The 21,503-nt window shown below is 41.9% G+C and overlaps 1 protein-coding gene across 2 annotated transcripts in view; it reads right to left on the bottom strand.

Annotated features, from left to right (window-relative positions):
* LOC147438490 (Zn-dependent exopeptidases superfamily protein) overlaps window positions 1–21,503 on the bottom strand; it is an 88,993-nt gene that overhangs the window by 43,643 nt on the left and 23,847 nt on the right. For both annotated transcript variants that reach the window (XM_086484587.1, XM_086484588.1), the window contains 2 exons: window positions 12,195–12,330; window positions 11,389–11,661 (listed from right to left, as the gene is read on the bottom strand). In XM_086484587.1, the coding sequence (XP_086340713.1) occupies window positions 11,389–11,661; window positions 12,195–12,330 (409 nt within the window). The remainder of the gene's footprint in view (window positions 1–11,388; window positions 11,662–12,194; window positions 12,331–21,503) is intronic.

The following is a 21,503-nucleotide window of genomic DNA, read 5'->3' as shown; positions in this document are numbered from 1 at the left end:
CTTCCCTAAGTAAAAGGAACCTTGTGCACAGTTCGGAGCACTCATCTTGAGCAAAGTTCAACATTCACTTCCGCTGCACCTAACATTTTCATGGCTGCCAAAACCTGCGTATCGCTGAAAACGCAGCAAAACAGCCCTGTAAATACGCATCTGATGCCTTCCAATGCTGAAAATGAGCTCCTTGGTCCTAGGTAAAGTCATGGGAAGCTCAAAAATAGAGAGAAATGGCTGAAAATCAGAGTTATCAGCCTCCAAAACTGCTCCAAAAAGTCTGTTACGAGTTCTGTTCTCCCAAACTTGGTAAATTGTGTCACTTGGCACTCATGCATGCAATTTCCCCGCATTGGCTTCCTGCTTAAAAATCTCTCAACTGGTGCATCAATTGACTTTGCAGCAGAGTAATAAAATGTTCCCCTTGTCATTCTGAAGCTAATGATGCGAACAGATTTCACGGCCTAAAATAGCAGTTTCCTAATTTTCGGGAGATGCTTCAGTTGGGCTCCACTGTTCATCTGACCATCTATCCTCATTGGAACCGTATCCAAAAGTGCAATGTGGCCCAACTGTCGGATACTTTCTGTTGGTGTTCCCACCTTGACTTTATGCCTTTATTGAGTTCCCTTCCTAGTATCCACCAACTTGCTAAGTGTGACGGGGGTACCTACATGATCTTGAACTGAGCCTAGACATCCTTTTACTTTACGAGTTCCAGTGCCGACCAACTTCCCGTCTGCGTGTGAAACTACCGTTCACATTGGCTATAGAATGTCCGACCATTTGCAACTTCAAAAAGAGAGTCTCAAGAATTAAACAAAAATCATTGAAAAAAAACCAACAACCAAGGTTAGCAGTTGCCACGTCCTCGTGACATACCCCCCTCTTGAAATCGCAAACGTCCTCGATTGCATACCATAAATACATGCCACTGGTGATCTTGTGTTGTTAGCACTCTTTTATCATCGCATGTATCAGCAAGAAAGGTCGTACCACATAGATACAAATGACTTAATGAGACCTTCATACTTTTGTCATTTCCATCTATTACACTGAATTCATATGTACATATGATGTGCTAGCTCTATCATTACCCGTCCTTTGCACATGTTGGGTTGGGGCATAAGTAGGCTGTAACCCAAAGGCCTCAAGGTAAAGCTGCAATACATTTGGTGACTCTGATAGTTCATGCTCTTCCATCCACTTTCCATCCATAGGTCGATAGTTCTTAAACTTCACCACATAGCATCTTGCAACCTGTTCTTAACTTTTACCTGTGCAAGAGGCTCTTGCCTCTGCAAACGAGCATAATTCCACAACACTGTAGCGTACTACCCACGACCAAGTAAGCTCAAATTTCAAGATGATTTACCAATGCGTCAAAGAATCTAAGCAATCGCCTCAGAGAATCGACGAGCAACGTGCCACCTGGCAGACCCACATCACTCCCGCAGGAGATCTAGTGGCCAATCTACCACCGTGAGACATCTCCCTATCTCATCTTGGTTCATACTTGCAAACCCTAAAAACGCACCAGAAAATCAGACCTAATTTGACCACTTTTTGGCAAGGCGTACAAGCGGAATTTCCTGTCTGTCCTGTGAAGAGGAACCCTCTTCCATAATGCCCTTCCCTTTGTCGGCCATAGTATAATCCCCCATTCTTGTACTCTGTTACCCTTGTTGGAATTAGGGTTGCAGAGAAATGCACACAGCTCAAGGCACACAATTGAGAGTATGTTACTTAGTGTGCAATGGCAAGATAGATAGTCCTAGGATGGGTGTATATACAATGCACAGGGGAAAAAAACTTTACCCAAAACAACCGAGGCTCACTCTTTGAGGAAAAAGTGATTGATGTCCCGACGATGGAACCTTGAAACCAGCCCGTGGGGCGGTAGGCTTTGGCTTTCACCCGAAATTCTTTACTTTAGACACACACAGAGAGAATGTGCAAAGGGAACCTGCAACGGGAATTAACACTTAAGTACACACACAACTCGGATGCTAGAATGCCCCGAGCAGATGCCAACAACCTGTAGGCTCCAAAATTGGCGCCCCTTTCTGTATTTCTTTATACTTTGAGAGAGCAAATTACAAAGTAGAGTCTTGGGAATCCTTTACTTGTATCCAACTAGATACCACCTGTTTTGGCTATATTTCGGCAACATGACAGCCCCAAAACTTGCGCAAAACCAATTCCTCTGCTGGAACTAATTTCCACTGGCATAAACCCTTTGATTCCTACCAAAAAACAGTAAATTCAGCATGCTGTATTTATTGATTTTTGCCCTGTTTTCAGCCGTAAACAGTCCCCAAGCTGTCCTCTGTCAGTGGGGCACTGTTCCCAATGGTTTTGGCGTCCGTATGGCTAAAAAACATTCAAATTACAGCGCATACACAGCGTTGAAAACGCACCTATACGATGAGGTTATGACCCTCACTGGTGCCTGCTTTGGAGTAGCACATTGTTCCTGCTCAAGGAGGCTCTTGCCTCAGCACAAAAGCATGAACCCACATAGTTGTACATCAGTCAAATGAAGAGCCCTCTTGTGGGGCATCACATAACTGCACGTAGAGGAGAGAGAGAGCAGCGTGTAGTGTGCAGGGCATCACTCCTAGCACCACACTATACATAGAGTGGGAAGGAAGCAATCCATAGCTCTTAACCTGTGACAGGTTCTCAATGAAGCATCCCCCCAGCATAAATCGAGCGTCCCCTCTTCTGCGCTTGACCTGTAATGCATCTATGAACAAATAGATGCAAAAGGGGAAGATTTTCATGGCTGCCAAAACCTGCGTTATCGCTGAAAACGCAGCAAAACAACCCTGTAAACACGCATCTGACGCCTTCCAATTCTGAAAATGAGCTCCTTGGTCCTAGGTAAAGTAATGAGAAGCTCAAAAATGGAGAGAAATGGCTGAAAATCTGAGTTATCAGCTTCCAAAACTGCTCCAAAAAGTCTGTTACGAGTTCTGTTCTCCCAAACTTGGTAAATTGGCCAAAAAGTGCCACTTGGCACTCATGCATGCAATTTCTCCGCATTGGGCTTCCTACTTAAAAATCTCTCAACTGGTGCATCAATTGACTTTGCAGCAGAGTAATAAAATGTTCCCCTTGTCATTCTGAAGCTAATGACGCGAACAGATTTCACGGCCCAAATTAGCAGTTCCCTAATTTTTAGGAGATGCTTCAGTTGGGCTCCCACTGGTCATCCGACCATCTATCCTCATTGGGACCGCACCAAAAGTACAACGTGGCCCAACTGTCAGATACTTTCTGTTGGTGATCCCACCTTAACTTTATGCCTTTATTGAGTTCACTTCCTAGTATCCACCAACTTGATAAGTGCGACGGGGGTACCTACATGATCTTGAACTGAGCCTAGACATCCTTTTACTTTACGAGTTCCAGTGCCGACCAACTTCCCGTCTGCAGGTGAAACTACCATTAACATTGGCCATACAATGTCCGACCATTTGCAACTTCAAAAAGAGGGTCTCAAAAATTAAACAAAAATCATTGGCAAGAAACCAACAACTAAGGTTAGCGATTGCCACGTCCCTCGTGACATTGTCTCCGTCACATGAGTTGGGGATGAAGATGGTTGTTTATCAAGACCATCTTCTCCAAACGACAAATGATAGGTTTATCTCACGTCCCCAAGTATAGGAACACCCACCTATCTCATAGCATTAGATGTGTTATTGGTTAGCTATGCAACTCATCTCATCAGTTGGCGATAGAGATTGGTTGATACAGAGGTATACCCCCCAACGAGAGATTATGCCAGTTTTCTAGAGAGAGCCAGAGATAGAGGAGCACAATATCTGCCACCCGTGCGTGTGTCGAGTACGACCGTCCACAGGAAAAAGGTCGTCCATGGGAACGCTCGGTGTTGGGGTCGGATGTCAGAAATCTACCCGTGTAAAGTGCAAGAACGCCATCGTGGTCGTCAAGATCGGTGTCGAAACCGATGTGCCGGGATGGAGCGGCAAGTCGCCGATGTCGAGGCCGCCCTTGCCGATGTCGGAGAGGTGGTGTCGATGTCGGTGTCGGAATTCTTTACTTTATACACACACACACAGAGCACTTTGCAAAGAGAACCTGTAATGGGAATTAACACTTAATCACACACACAGCTCGGAAGCTAGAATGCTCCGAGCAGACGCCGACAACCTGTAGGCCCCAAAATTGGCGCCCCTTTCGGTATTTCTTTATTCTTTAGGAGGGTAAATTACAAGGTAAGGTCCTGGGAATCCTTCACGTGTATCCACCTAGATACCATTTGATTTGGCCAAATTTCGGCAGCATAACAGCCCCAAAACTTGCGCGAAACCCATTCCCCTGCTGGAACTCGCTTGCACTGACGTATACCCTCTGATTCCTGTCCAAAAACAGTAAATTCAGCACGCTGTATTTACTGGTTTTTGCCCTGTTTTCAGCCCCAAACAGTCCCCTAACTGTCCTTTGCCAGTGGGGCACGATTCCCAATGATCCTGGCGTCCGTATGGCTGAAAAACAGTGAATTTACAGCACATACACAGCGCTGATTTTGCACCTGTACGGTGAGGTTATGACCCTCACCAGTGCCTGCTTTGGAGCAGCAGTTAGCTACCCCTGTTCCTGCTCAAGGAGGCTCTTGCCTCAGCACAAAAGCATGAACCCACACAACTGTACATCAGTCAAATGAGTAGCCCTCTTGTGGGGCATCACATAACTGCACGTAGGGGAGAGAGAGAGCAGTGTGTAGTGTGCAGGGCATCACTCCTAGCACCGCACTGTACATGAGAGGGAAAGAAAGCACTCCATAGCTCTTAACCTGTGACAATCCGCCTGTGGCTGAAAATGGCGCCCCCTTTGATGATATGCAGCTCGTTTTTGCCTCCCAGAGTGGCAGAATCGCTCACAAGCTGACACGTCGCCCAGTTTCCGAGTTTGGGCTTTCCCTGCTAAAAATATCTCAACTGGTGCGTCAGTTGACTTCGCGGCAGAGTTGTAAAGTGTTCCCCTAGTCATACCGAAGGTAATGACGCGAACACATTTCGTGGCCCAAAATAGCAGTTCCCTAAATTTTAGGAGATGCTTCCGTTGGGCTCCCACTGGTCTTCTGACCATCTATCCTCATTGGGACCGCATCCAAAAATGCAATGTGGCCCAACTGTCGGATACTTTTGGTTGGTAGTCCCACCTTGACTTTACGCCTTAATTGAGTTCACTTCCTAGTATCCACCAACTTGCTAAGTGCGACGGGGGGACCTATATGATCTTGCTCTGAGCCTAGACATCCTCTTACCATACGAATTCCAGTGCCGACCACTTCCCGTCTGCGGGTGAATCTACCGTTCACATTGGCCATACAATGTCCGACCGTTTGCTACTTCAAAAAGAGGGTCTCAAAATAAATAAAATAAACCCCATTGGAAAGAAACCAACAACCAAGGTTAGCAATTGCCACATCTCTGTGACATGGTTAATAACTGCCACGTCCTCGTGACACATTACCTTCAGTATGACCAGGGGAACATTTAACAACTCTACCACGAAGTCAACTGGGCAACCAGTCGAGAGATTTTTAGGCGGCAACCCCGATAGGGGAAATGGCTTGCAAACCAACAACCAAGGTTAGCAGTTGCCACATCTCTGTGACATGGTTAATAACTGCCACGTCCTCGTGACACATTACCTTCAGTATGACCAGGGGAACATTTAACAACTCTACCACGAAGTCAACTGGGCAACCAGTCGGGAGATTTTTAGGCGGCAACCCCGATAGGGGAAATGGCTTGTAATCGCACCAAGTGGCAGTTTTTATGCACTTGGCTCACAAAGGAAAAAGGGTGCTGAATTTTTAAGTTGGGAGAGGCCTCATTGGCTTCATGTCACAGGTTAAGAGCAATGGAGTGCTTTCTTTCCCTCTCATGTTTAGTGTGGTGCGTTTTCAGCGCTATGTATGCGCTGTAAATTGACTGTTTTTCAGCCATACAGATGCTAGAACCATTGGGAATCGTGCCCCACTGGCAGAGAACAGTTCGGGGACTGTTTAGGAGTAAATAGAACGACCTAAATTTACTGTTTTTGGGCAGGAATCAGAGGGTTTACGCCAATGGAAGTGAGTTCTAGCAGGTGAATTGGTTTCGCGCAAGTTTTGGGGCTGTTATACTGCCGAAATTTGGCCAAAATAGGTGGTATGTAGCAGGATACAGTTAAAGGATTCCCAGGACACTTCTTTGTAATTTACCCTCCTAAAGAATAAAGAAATACCAAAAGGGGCGCCAATTTTGGGGCCTATAGGTTGTCGGCGTCTGCTCGGAGCATTCTAGCTTCCAAGCCGTGTGTGTGCTTAAGTATTAATTCCCGTCGCAGGTTTCCTTTGCACGTTCTCTCTGTGTGTGTCAAAAGTAAAGAATTTCGGGTGAAAGCCAAAGCCTACCTCCCTACGGGCCGGTTTTAGAGAGCGAGAGCACTACCTCCTTGAGATAATCCAAAGTCAAGTACAATATTGAAGCCAATACAGGTTTTCTTAGCCAGAAGGAACACAAATCAGTAATGCTCAATAGTCCTTTAACATAACCTCAATCATTTGTCTGCTAGCCTTTATCGTATTAGTTACTTATGTCACCAAGTAAAATCATCTTGCACAAGAACTTAGTAGCCATCCTAATGTTAGAAAAGGCTTCAGCCTTTTTAACATATCAGAATCATACTATCCGTCCATGACCAAATCCAAATGCTTCCATGCCATAGGGTAAAGACAATTTTCTTTTCAAGATTTCCTCAGCAATGCAGGTTAATTTTACCGAATTTCAGCAGTCCATCAGAGGGAGCAACAAGCCTTCATGATAGTTTACATGCTCCCATACCAACCGATATCTCTTAATAAGCAGAAATGTGAACCATCAACCCAACAAAGATCTTCCCCCTTTGTTTAAAAAAAGAAACCCCATTTCCTCCTTAGTGAAGTGAGCTACTAGCAATTACCTATTCAGTGTTCCCCTTTCTTTAGAAATAATTGTTTCCTACTTAGTGAGGTAGTCCATTCAAAGATCGAGAAAATTATTTTAACAAACCGTTTCTTACTTAGTGAGGTAATCCATTCCTAGATCAAGAAAATTATTTATAATTGTATGCATGAGTGTCCAGCATATTCCCTTCGAAATGCATCTACACAGTTGTATTCACAAATGCTGTTTCTGCAGCTTCCTTTGTCGCTTGCAACCTTTGCCCTTGAAAATTCAAAATACTTACTCTTAATGATGAAATGCACAACTGATGAAAAACAAACACTCACAACTAAGTGAGTTATCACCCAAGGGTATACGCACCTTATATAGCCAATAGAGAGCCCAAACATCCTGCCCTAGAATAGGCAGATGCCTAGTTCAGACAGATTCCCCAAACAAGTGTACCCTAGCATGGCTTTAAGCACTACAAGAGAAGCAATTATATTGTGGATTCCCATCCCTTGCAAGTCGCAAGTCGGGGGCTGGGTGTTTGTGAGAGCTAGTATAAGGGACGAGCGTCAGCGATGCAGAACACAGCCTTTCGCAGTGGCGGTAGGAGGAGAAGACGCTGGTGTCATGAAAGCCCGCCTTGTCTCGTCCAATTCCCATTTTAACATTTGGTACTAGTTGAGAAATAAAGTGCAGGAAGATACAAATATCTATGCAAAGCTTGTAAGTCAATCAGGCGACATGTCAAACTTTAGAAAGTCTTGCAGATACTGACGGCTTGGAACAAGAGGAATTATGTGCAGCTAAAGCCTCGTTGATGCATAATGACAAGAGGAAACTTGAAAAATGGAAAGTTAGATCGAGGCAAAACGCTTTTATGGATAAAGGTTGTTCATCAAAACAATTCTTTAAGCATTTGCATCATTCGAGACAATCTGTCTCTATCAAAAGGATTAAAGATGATATTGGGCAATGGACGACCGAGAAAAGTCAATTGGCGGATTCCATGGCAGATCATTTTCAACCGGTTTTTGCCAGGTCGAAGGCTCCCTCAAGTGAGTTTTTGCAAGCCATACAGTTGTTGTTGTCATATGTACATCCTATATTATCAATGACTGATGTAGCTACCCTTGAGGCCAGTTTAATTGAGGATGAGTTGCACGACACTTTGTTGCATCTTGGTCATTGGAAATTGCCTGGATGGGACGGGCTTACGGTTGAATTTTTCCTTCACTTTTGGGAGTCCCTTAAGCAGCCTCTTCTTTTCATGATAAATCATGCATGGACTATACAATCTTTGCCGCGGTGGAAAGAAGGATTGGTGAAATTATTGCCTAAGCAAGCACTGTGTGAATGCTTCTCACATTGGCGTCGAATAACACTTATGCCGGTCATTTACAAATTGTTGTCGAAAATGATAGTTGCACGTATTAATGACCATTTGTTCTCCGGTATACATTCGGCTCAATATGGATTCATCCCTCGCCGCCAAATTATGGATAATATTGCTAATGCTTTCATTGGAATTAAGTTTGCAAAATATACTGGACAAGATGTACTTATCATGCAGGTTGATATACAGAAATCATTTGTCATCGTTCATTGGGACTTCATTGCTCAAATCATGATGGCTTTGGGCTTTGGGTTCAGAATGCGTCGGCCGGGTGGTCTATTTTTTTTATGAACATAGTCAATCTGTTGGTATTCTTGACAGAGAGCTGACTCGGTTGTGGGATCTTGGTCGATCAGTCAGGCAAGGATTCCCTTTGAGTGCTATGTTGTATGCTATTGCTACACATCGTTTGTTGTTGTATTTGAACTCCTTAACAACATCTGGTGAGTTACATGGATTGGAACTACCATCTCATGATCACTTTGTGGCACAATCTCATGCGGATGACTCCATGTTTTGGCCTAGAAATCAACCTGAGGATGTTCGATGCATTATGGAAGAGCTACATGTTTATGGGTTGGCTACAAATTGGCAAGTGAATTTCCGAAAATCTAAATTGTTGCCTTTGCATCAAATGGATTGGCACTCTATATTATGGCCACGTGAGATAGTGAAGCCGGATCAAATTGTGAGGCATCTTGGTTATCCATTGGCTAGGTCGGTTAACTATGCAAAAATATTGGAATGGGTTAAATTGAGGTCTAAATTGCACTATTGGAAATTGTCTACCTGATCGCTACATGTAAGAATAGTGCAGTCTCTTTTGGTGGCATATATGCAATTTTTCCTGCCACTGCTGCATTGGCCACCCCGTCGTCTTAAGGTTTCATGTCTCGGATTCTGGAACACTTTTGGTCTCAAAAAAAGGACCTGCGGTTGCTTACGATGGACAAGCTGTGTACTTCAAACCGTTGTGGTGGTCTGAACATTCTACATTTGTGTTCTCATGTTACAGCAAGGAAGACTACTTTGTTATTGGTGTTGTTTGAGCAAAAACAGCCCTCGATACAGATGTTTGCAATTTTGTGCTATCATGCAATTTCTACACCAGCTTTCGGCCATTGGAAGCTGTCGTATTGGAATGTGGTTTTTGGTAAGTTTGAAGCTACAATTCTTGGATGCCCTATTGCTTCCAGTCTTGTGGCGGATTGAAAGTTGGTCACGCGGGAATTATTATGGAATGGTAGAAATGACGCCTGTGGAAATTCGCTTCAATTGGAGAGTTTACATTGAAGTCGAGTTTTTTATCAAAGTCTTGTCCAGCGATCTCCTAGACAGGCCTATTTACCGTCACAGAAAGGTATTGACATAATAATGGATGTGATAGACGATGATGGACGGATGTTTTCATTTAGACAGGCCGCTCTTACCTTTGGGCTTGGGTTACACTACATGCGCATGTGGGACACCATTAAGGAGCTGGCTGACTTGATATCTCCCATTCCGTCGCTAGTTGAGGACAATCGAATTGGCGATTGGCTCTACGCTCGTTCTTCCATTGGTTCGATATTTGCAAAGAAAGTGTACTATCATTTGCAGTCATCTTCCTGGATCCAAGAACACTGTAAAAAGGTATGGAATATGGATAAGAGTGTTACTTGGTGGTGGAGTAAAGTTATGAAAGTGTGGCATGCTAAGCTACCTCTCAAGGAGAGATTGTTTATGTGGAGATGTATCGTTGGGGTTCTCCTGACTGGTAAATTTCTGCACTCTAGAAGATTGGCCTCTTCGCGATGCGTTCGCTGTGGTGCAGGCATTGAGAATATTCCACATTTAATGTGGTCTTGTTCTCGTACACAACAGTTTGTGGATCGCATCTCTACAACTCTGCACTCATGTTTCCCTGGCATAAATTTTGGCAAACTTTCCTGAATCTTTGGAGCACTTCTGCCATTGCTTCGACCGTATGCATACATTTTCGGTTGGGTTAGATTTTGGGTGCTATGGACAGTGTGGAGAGCACGGATTTCCCTCATGTTTCAACAGATTCAAGTGGAATATGTCTCCTTCTTCAAGATATCTCTTAGACAAGTCTCTTCAAGTTGCCTATGACTTGGAAGAGCTCCCCGTTAGTCATTACGAGCTCTACTTTGACTGTTTCTGATTTACTATTTGTAATATTTCCTATGGGTTTTCCTCATTTTGAGGTTTCCCGTTGGTAATTCAATCTAACATAACAAAAAAAGTGTCAGTGTGTGTGTATGCGTGTGTGTGTGCGCGCGCATGCGTGTGTGTGTGCGCGCGCATGCGTGTGTGTGTGCGTGTGTGTGTGTGTGCGCGCACGCGCATATATACACACACACACATATATACACAATAGTTATATACACATAGAGATCTTTAGATGTATAGATATATATGTATATACACTTCTGCATATGCAGTATATATATGTATATCCATTTGTAATCCAATTTGTGCCAAAACTCATGTATACGTCGCAAGATTTGTAAGTTGGATCCTACGCACCCACACACACACACATGCATAGATATGTGTATGTGTTTGTGTGTGTGTGTGTGTGTGTGTGTGTGTGTGTGTGTGTGTGTGTGTGTGTGTGTGTGTGTGTGTGTGTGTACACAGATGTATATATCTACACGTGTCTACACAGAGAAATATATACATATATCTATACATGTGTGTAGATATTTTTACCTAGACAGATGTATATATATATATATATATACACACGTGTATACACACACAGACATATACATATATCTATACATGTGTATTTGAGTGTGAGTGTGAGTGTGTAAGTGCATGCGTGCGTGTGTGTGTGTGTGTGTGTGTGTGCATGCGCGCGCTTGTGTGTGTGTTGTGTGTCTGTGTGTACAATCTTTTGAATAATATGTCAATTGACTATAACAACAGAGAAAAAATGAAACTATTATCACCTGTTCATGCACCACACAAATTTCTATGAAACACGTATTCTTTGTTTTCCAAACCATATAATTGAATAAAAAACAAAACACACTGAAGTACCTGTCCAAATGAATGGCAAGAGTCGGAATCCGCATGATTGGTCTCATTACTTTGACGAGTCTGTGTGACAGAGAGCCATCAGTCAACTTAAGTAAAACTCGTCCAGCAATAGAAAGATCTCTATCAAACCATGTATGCCATAGCCCTCCTCCATAAGTTTGAACCCCAACGTTCAAAAACCCTGATTTTGATATTGCTGACACTGGCTTTAACTTTGGGCATGGACTATCTGTATGGGCCGCAATGACATGGAAGCCATTCCCTGGCTGATACCTGTACAAAAAATGAAATCATACAAATATATCCTTCATTCGACTTCTATGGCATAAGTGAGACGGATTCAAACAGACATTTCTCGTTTCCAGATGTGATTTGCATGGAATTGTCCAGTTACTAAAGAAAGGTATGCCCGCAGGGTAAAAGAATAACACTAATGTTAAGTTTCCTCAGCCCAAGATCTTCCATGTATTACAATGAGGTATACTCAATACAATTGCGTCTAATCATCTGCTAGTGAGAAAATCCTATGCAAAAAAACTAATTGGTGAGATGATATTCTATACAAGGGATATTACATTCAGAATCAAAGAAGTCATAAATCCTCTCCATACTTCTTTTGATCATGATTTAATTTGCAACAATTTTTCTCTCTTTCTTTCAGGCTATCAGTGTCAGCTGTCAACAACATGAAACTCCTGGACAGTTTGTCCCAATAAAGCTACTTTAAACGGCATAAGAATGCGTAAGAAGAAACTGTGCCAAAAATGAGGACATCAAGAAACATGTAAAGAGGGAGCTTCGCACACTTTTGTCCAACAGCAAAGGCTACAATAGTTGACATATTGCGTGTGAAAAAGTAGCGGCCTCCTGGAATAAGTTTCCATTCGTCCTCTTCTCTTAGCAGTTGAAATCCTGCTGCAAGCAGCAGCTGCTTGGCCTCAGCTGCAGTAGAAAACAGAAATGTCAAAGTACGGTAGCAGCTACAAATAATGAGCAGTGACCTGAAACTGTTGATCCATTGAGCTCAACGTTACTACCCAAAATGTCTTGCAATATAATGATAAAAATAGATGTCCTAGTATTCAGTCAATGCTATGCATGATGAAGCTGATGGGTTATTAGGTCTTATGGATAATTACCATGAGTCTACACCTTGCATCTGAGCTCATCTTGGATTCATCTTGGTGGTATATGTCTTCATCATATAGCGGTGTCTTCTCTCTATATTCTGTGGTGTATATGCCCTATCAAATACCTTTACATTAGAATGATTTTCCTACTTAGAGCTCTTCGAGTGCTACATTTCATCATGGTTGAGTCTGCCCTGCATCTCTGATATGCAGAACTTTGTAATATGTATTGATGTATGTCAGTTGTGCGTCCGTGTGTGCGCGCATGTATCGGAGCATATATTGATACCTTTTTCTACACCCACTATTGGCCACTGTATCTTATATCTAGTCAACGTTATGCATGATGAGATTATGGTTATATTGCCTTTGTAGACGATTACCGCAAGTCTATACCATACAGTTTCCTTTGAAGGTGAACCAAGGCTTATCCCAACCTATCTCCCACCACTTTGCATACCAAACAACATAAGCCCTACTTGCATCTAAGAGCATAATGCGAAAACAGCTTTCTAATGTGGCCACTCAACTATGAATGGAGCTTAAGTGTATTTGCTTAGACTCTAACCCCTGACCCAAGTGGAGACCCCATCAGAATCTATGAAGAAGGGCAAACTCAACCCCAATGAACAAAACCAAATGTGACCCGATAGCTCGTGATGGTCACCCAATGAGATTCCCTGCAAACGGAACTCCTAACACCCCCTATCACGTGCAAGTGCAGCGTGGATTGTTGTGGGTGAAAGCAAACACAGAGCTTATTGTTATGGCAGAGAAGAGAGACCAAGTACCTGAAGAGGGATCTTCCTCACATGGCACAGAGAAAGTTCCTTCAATTTTTCAAGAAGAAAACAAGTTGTTCAGAGCTCAACTGCATAGCTGCATGGAAATCTTTCAACAATTGGTTAAGAGCCCAAGGATGGAGGAGTTCTTACAGGCTCTTACACATGATTTACAGGCTCTGACACATGGTTTTCAGGCTTCGGCACAGGGCATGACTGAGCCGCTGCACAAAAAGGAGATTTCCCATGCACAGAGGTCTCGTGATGCTCGAGAGAAAGCCCATGTGATTGAGCAACCAGCAGTGTCCAATGATCCCAAACAAATTGCTTTACCTGGACAAGAACCGTTTGTGAATGGTCAAGAAGGCAATGAATATGCTATACGTCAGATCCTTCCATTACCTACCTCATATCCTGGCTATTTTGGAGGTGGTTCAGTATTTCAAGCTACGGTTGGACCTTCCACAAGTTTGCAAGGTTATATGATAGGGAATGTGTTTGGGACAATGCAACTAGGCATGGTTAACCCCATGTACGGGAACATGGGTGTTCAACCAGGTTTTCAGGGTGCCTATGGTCAATGTCGAATGCCTCGAACACAATTTGGTATGGCTGGTTTTTCGTAGGCATATTCCCAAAATGCAGATATGACAAGTAAAACAGGTGATGCAAGTGTTGGAATGGCCAATTCTCGAGTACCACTTTTACGAGCATCTGTTTATGACAATTTGACTCCTTTGAGTCAACCTAAGGATTACAAGTAAGGTGAACAGGCAGTGAAGTTTGAAACCTTAAGGGGAACTGAGAATCAACTGAAGGCTTTGACATGCATATAGCAGTTTGATGCAGCTTATGTTGGAGGAAACTTCACAGAGTCTTCAGAGATACGCAAGGGTGCCACTTTCTTGAAAGGGAATGCGCTTCAATGGTGGATCGCATGGTTGAATCAGGGTCAAGCCCCTACAACGATGGAATAGACCCAAAGTAATAAGTTGTCCCAACTTATAGGGTCCCATACGATGGACCCTAGGAACATTAAGAATTAAAATGGATGACTGGAGGGCAAGCTGTATGGATGCCCGGGAATCACACTAACAGTGCTGACGTGGCAGCGTACGGATTTCTCAAATTTACGCTCGCTGAAATTAGCACCAGCTTTTGGGAGCCATTGCGTTTGGGTTTGCAAGCTTTTCATGCAACTATTTTTCCATGGCCAAGGGCCTTTAAATAAGACCCCCGGGCTACTCTCTGGCTCAGTTGTGCTGACGAGCCTTCGAGCACAGAGGACCCGCGGGCAATTGTACTTTGCTCAAGCATTAATATAAAAATAAATACCGAAAGGGGCGTCAGTCGTTGGGGCCAATCTCTCTGGGCACGGAACCGGGCCGTGTCGACTAAATTAAACTGTGATTTAAGTGTGAAGTATTTTAAAGTGATTCTCTCGTGTGTGGTGCCAAATTCTAGACTTGCGGTCTGCGAAGCTAAGGGCTGAAAATTGAAAACGCTGGTGGCTGTAGGCTGAAAACACTGAATTGCTAATGTTGAAAACACTGGGCTAAACTGCTGAGAAAACGCTGGGAGGGCCTGTGCATCTGATGCATGTGCTCTCCTTTTGTCATTTGCTCTGCTTTGGTGCTTGGGCCTTGCTTATATAGCCTGCAATTGCTGGGTTGAGCAGCCGTCCCAACAGCCCACGATCTCATAAATAATAAAGTCAGAAAAGTCACTTATAGCATAAATGACTATAAGAGGTGTTTCACACATGAGGTTAGAAACTCGAACCATGCAGTGGAAAATGCTCATGCTAGGTACTGTACAATGATGCTAATCCTGAGTTGTGCAATCAAAGGGTATGCAGCTATTCAAAGTGCCTGGACATGCACGGCTTGCGTACATGCTCACAAGGTTGCCGAACACTTCCTAGGCTTCCTAAACCCTAGTAGTAGGATCAGCTTGTCCACGTACACATAGGGTTAGATGTGCATGTGACATCCACCCCTTTTCAAGGTGAGATACTGGTATCGAGTTGTATGGCATCCGTAGAGTCCGTCAACACTCTGCTGCGTGAATCGTGCAATACTTGAACTTCATGAAGGTCTGCAATGCTTACTTCTCTAGGCCGCGCAGAAGGCGACACAGAACTGTTGTGGCTCCAGTGCTTTAACTTCGTCTATGGTCGCTGGTCCATCTTCTTCAAGGATCTCCACTGAGGAATATTCCAAAAACCACTTAAAACACAACACCATAAACGTATCCATTCCATGTAGAGTGACTGAAAAATTACTATTCTCCCTAAATGAGTGTGCATGCAATGCAGATGAACAAAGTGACGAAGTCTCAAGCCGTTCACCAAACACATCCCAAAACGGAGATCAAAACTTGACCTTTTGACCTAAACCTTCAATTGTGGCAGATCACAACGGAATTGCGAATGCTTGATGGACAATCGTGCTCATGCTTTTTCTGTAAATGTGTCATGCCAAGGAATAAACATGCAAAATCGACTCACCAAACAGACAAGACATTGTGAATCCCTTGAATCAAAAACCTTTATCTTTCCTAGAGTAATCCGCATACATCTGTGCTCATCCATGAGTGAATCATGTGCATCGTGCGATATGACATGCCTGTGAAAAGGGAACACATAAAGACGATAACGAAAATACGAGAGACCGTCACGAATGGGAAACTCGAACAATGCGTACTGACTAATCATGCGAAGACAAAATACTTCCTGAATGGGTTCTTTGGATCTCGACTAGAGAGCCAGGATCGGTCCTGCGAGACGGATCGTATCTGCAATGAGGTTAGCTTTTCTAGAAACATCATTATCAAAACCAAACTGCTTCTTACCAACAATCACATCCCTATCATGCAAAAAATGTGTGTCGTGCTTTTGATAAGACGTGACGGCAAGAGAGTTCTATTCATGCAATGACTCATGCTTTTCTAGACTGTGGAATTGTGTACTAAGAGAAACAATCATACTACGTGTTTTAACCTTTGTCGAATCATGAGAGTGAGAGACTAATGGCAAAGAAGGAATGTTCTTGTCACAGCGAAGGACCACAAGGGGTGCTCCATCAACTGTGAGAGAGAGTGTTTTCTTTCCAATCAATACATGGATTATATATACCTTCATAAGTTCAGAATAGTCTGAACTCACGAATTATAAGAGGGAATAAAGTACTCATAAAACTATAAAAGCAAGGGATATAAGAAAAGAAAAGAAAAACAAAAACAAACAAACAAACTAAATCACTTTGTTTGCTACGAAACAAAACTAGATAAAACAAAACATTATTAACTTAAAAATGTTTTTAAAAAAGGCATGTGTAAAATAAGTTGACGCAACTTACTTGGCTTAAAACAAGTACTCAACTTTAAGCAAAAAAAGGATAAGACATCTTAAAAACTTAATCCTAGAAATCAAACTTCGCACAACAACTTCTAACGGAACACATCCTTAAGTCCTCAAGTAAGCTAAATACAAAATCGAAAAATGAATACTACTACAAACCTACGAAGAGCAAAGAACCAAACTTGACAATATGTGATCTCAACTTTGCTGCTTGTCCAAACAGGAAGAATAACCTTCATCATGCATAGCTTGGACAACAGCTATGACATCCCTACTCACGTCATCAGTGCCCAAGAGTAGGTGCAGGTTTACATAGAGGTCATTCATGCTTTGAACGTACTCTACAAAACCAACGAGCTGAGTTTCTATCACCCTCCGGAGGTGATGGGCATACTCAGCCATGATAAAGGCTAGCATTTGTCAAGCTATAGTAAAAATACTAGAAGCGCTAAAGATCAAAACAACAACATAAGGTGTTATTAAGTCAAACAATAAGTGGTCTTTTTAGCTCTCCACTTCTATTGAATTTACTACTGATAATCTTGAACATTCCAAAGGAAGAAACATTAAAAATAAACTTACTACGATGCAAAAATGAACGAACGTTTTTCATGATTCTTTTAAATGAGTATCCTTTTTCAACTAGTAAAGAAATAAGATGGCAAGATTGAACAACAAAAGTAGATTTACTAAAACAAAGACGAGAAAATCTAAATAGTTGAGAGCAAATGACACCGTACTTAGCTAAAAGAGAAATGTTCAAAGAAATGTGAGGCATACGGATGATTTTTAGATTGGCATATTCTGGTTCAAGGCGCTTATCATAGATATCTACTTCTAATCCCAAGGGAGTCTGAAAAATCTTAAGGTCTAAAAAGGCACAACAATCACTATTTGTGGTACAGTTAAGTTCACAAAACTCCTTGGGATAAATTCCTCTGCCTACAGAACTCGAATTCAAGTACATAAAATCTTGAAAAGAAGAAACGTCAGGGACAAAAAGATCATCTACAAAGCGTCTTACATTGCATAACTTGTGCAAAAATATTGGGCAAGTGTTAGCAAGGACAAGACGCTCCATAAAATCAAACTCATAAGTAAAAAGATAGAAATTAGCAAAAAAAACAGCACAATTGGTGCCCATAGGGATACCAATTGTTTGCTTGAAAAGAGAGTCGCCAATGGTTATATATAAATTGTCCAAAAGAAAATCTAACCAAGATATGATGTCAATGTTATCTACAATCCTGGTGAATCTCTTTCTTCCTTTGTCTACATATGCATTCTTATTTTTCAGCCATAAGAAGTCAAAGTTCAAGGCTGACTTTTCTACTAGCAATGCCTTGTACCCATCCTTCTCAAGCTCGTACGCAAAAACTTTTGAAATAAGAGACTTGACTCTAAATTTAAGGTCCTCCAAATTTAGCTTCGTGTATAGCGTTGTAAAGTCAAAAGTTTGGAGACATAAAAGAGAAGATTTCTCCTTAAGGCTTCTTGAAGAGTTCAAAAACTTTAAACAGGAATCACACCTACTGAATCATTTAAAATCCAACTTGAATCGGTAGGTACGTCTACTTCCTTTAGCATATTTTTCCACAATTCATTTACGCTAGGTAAAATGGCTTTGAAACAATAACTAAGCCATTTGGAAACCTCGGTCAAAGAGGTGTTACAAGAAGTAGCTATAAATCTAGGCTTTATAGGGTTCTTGTGGAACTTCCAAACGGTATATAAAAAAGGATGTTTCAAGATAACCTCTTGCATTGAAAGATCACAATCATTGTAAGTCTGAGAGTTTACTTCACCTAACAAGCATTCTAAATAGAACTTTTTGCACGTAACAACAAAGTTATTAGAGCACTTATCTACATAAGAGATTACAAAATCACAATGAAATTTCCTAAGAGCATCACGATTAGAAGAAGATAAGCTATTCCTTCCTGAAGAAACGTTCCGAGAGCATGATGCTAATTTCAAAGAAGCTTTCTTGCGGACTACAGACTTCCAATGGGTAAAGATACCTTTGAACTCCTAAAGACTCCTCAAACTTTACTACGAAACTAGAAATTCCTTTTTCTATGGCTTTGAGAAGGCAAGAATCGTTTGAGGAAGGGAGCCTATATTTAGTACCTCTTGAGAAAAGGTCTTTGAAGGAATCCGAAGGCAGGATATAACAATCGGCAGTAACTACGTGACCCAAAGCTCCATTTAAGTAAGAAGAAAAGGCAGTTTTACTACAAGGGCAATCAATACTTGAGATTGCTAGCCTATTTTGCTTTTTAAGATTACGTCCTATGTCACTATAGTTGAAAGCTTTTTGTCCTAAAGTTTTCACATATTTGAAAGCTACGACAGGATGGTTCCATACCTTTCTCACACAAGGAGGGAGAGCATCCAAAGCTTCTTGAGATCTCAAAATAGAGCTTAATCCAATCTTGTCTAAGTCAGGGGAGGTAAAGATAGTTATCAACAAATCTTTCTTTCCAACCAAGGGATTTTTCAGACTAGGACATTTGGACTTCAGAAATTTGCCTAACAGTACTCGAAGTTGAATACTATGAGACTCTCTTAGCTCCAAATCTTCATAAGAGTAGTTCTCAAGGGTATACAAGAGCTTAAATAGGATCCTTATATTATACCTTTCAAATAATTTATAAGAAAAAGAACCCAATTCCATGACTCTATATAGGTAAATCAATCTCCCTTTGAAATCTCTATAAGCAAAAATTCTATGGTTAGAAGGGTCATCACTCTCAATTCTAGAAATTGAAGCCCTATGGAGACCTTGTACTCTACTAGAAATAGTGTTGTGCAAGACAACTAGATTGATTTCAGGGATAGAAGGCGGATCTGAACGAGAACCTTTAGGAATCCAAGTTCTTTTAAACTGACTTGAAGGGAGAACTAACTCGGGTTTGGGATACCTTCGCCAAAGCATAGGTTTCTTATGGTAAATTGTCTTATTTTTACGTAAAGAAGACTTTCCTTCCAAGTTGAAACCTTTAGGGAAAAAATTATTCAAAATTCTCATTCAAAACAACTCTCGAGGCCACGCTGATTTATAGAACTCTTTAGAGTTTCTAAAATTACCCTCTATGTGCTCAATGGGAAAACAACGGAAAGACTCGCCATGTTTTGCTATTGCCGCATACAAGGGTTTCACACTTTCACGTACGGTGCTCTTACTTTGAACTTTCTCAATTCTCTTACATGTTCCCGAAAACGGACAAGCTGTTCAAAAGGTTTGGCCAACATACATCATAGAACTATCGTGAATATTATAATTAACATAAATAACTCGAGAGGTATGAACCGGAATTAGAGGACGATCTACCACAAGATGTTTTTTCCTTAAACGCCTCAAACGATTGAGGGCTTTTATGGAAGAACTTGTGTAATGAGTACTAACTAAGACATTCTTAAAAGAAGCCCAACGAATAGGACCGTCACTAAAAACATGCAAATTCTTCAAATTAGACTTAACTAAAAACTTAAATCTTTCTTGATACAGATTATGACTACTTCTAGCTACTGAAAAGAAAGAAGGGTCGAAAAGGTGTACCTGAGAGTCATCAACATTGCTGGTTGAAGCTGAAGAAGAAGTAAAAGTGTTTTTCATTTTTGTAGTAAGGTCAGTGTTTCAGATCAACGCTGGCCTCAAGGCTAAAGATCCTAAGGCTAGATTATAACCTTTACACTGCTTGATGCCAAAAATCAAATCACATCCTTTGAGAGGAGAAACCACAAAACGATGACGAAAACCACCATTTTGATCTAGCACTGTCATCAGGACATTCATGCGTGAAAGAAGAGTGCATGCCAGGAGCAAATCCAGAGATCTCAATAGGATCTATGAGGAGAGCTTCTAAATGTGCACTCTTCACGAGAAAGTCGCTAATCACATCATGCATACTACCCGAATCAAACAAGATCACAATGCGTGTACTATTCACATGACCATAACACAACATGAGAGACTCATCTACATGATCATAAGAAACTTCACACACATTAGTGTGCGCTGAGGGCATTCACAGATGATGTGGATTCGGTGGGTTTTCCTGTGGGTTCTTTAGGGTCTTCTTTCTTAAGACCATCCCATTCATGTGACCTTTAGTGTGACACTCAAAACATCTTCTTCTCGTGCATATTGGGCTCGTTCTTGAAGAGTTAACCAACCTCCTAAAATTCCTTGAGCAGATTTTTCATCTGGCACAACTTAGGGGTGTCCTGAGTTTTAGCCTTTCCTTTATAATCATTGTGAGACTTTTGTGCTCTAGATGTAGAATAAGATTGAGAAGAAAAATTACCGTCATGCTTACCAATGGTCTTATCGTGCTTACCATTCGGTTGGTCCTGCGAAGTACTCAACTGGTTCTCCTTTGATATGCCTTCATTGTGCTTCATTTCTTGTGCTAAGGCAATTTTGACGGCGTCATTATAGTCCTTAGGGCTGAAAACTTGCACATTGAACTTGATGTACTCGTCTAACCCAAAGAGGAAAGCCTCCTTGCGATCCTCATCCGACTTATAATTGCACGCCAATCTGCAAAATACGGTTAGAAAAAGACATAACACAGGATCCATTCTGCTTAAGACCACGCCAATCTTCTTTTAACCGATCAAGGTAGTGTGGTGGCATGGAGAGAGCCTTGAGCTTGTCTTGGAAATCAACCCAACTGAAAGAGAGGGGTACGCCTTCCTGGGCATGCTCAAGTTGAGCCATCTATGACTCTTGCCAAGCTTGATACCAATTAATGGCATCACCTGCTAAGTACATGGCAGCAGTCAAAAGTTTATAGTAGCTTGTTTTCCTGACAGTCGCAAAGTACGCATTAAATT

The sequence above is a fragment of the Adiantum capillus-veneris genome, chromosome 16 (assembly GCF_014529385.1).
Source record: "Adiantum capillus-veneris isolate H3 chromosome 16, ASM1452938v2, whole genome shotgun sequence".
NCBI lineage: Eukaryota > Viridiplantae > Streptophyta > Polypodiopsida > Polypodiales > Pteridaceae > Adiantum > Adiantum capillus-veneris.
This window is presented reverse-complemented; position numbering and strand designations above follow the sequence as displayed.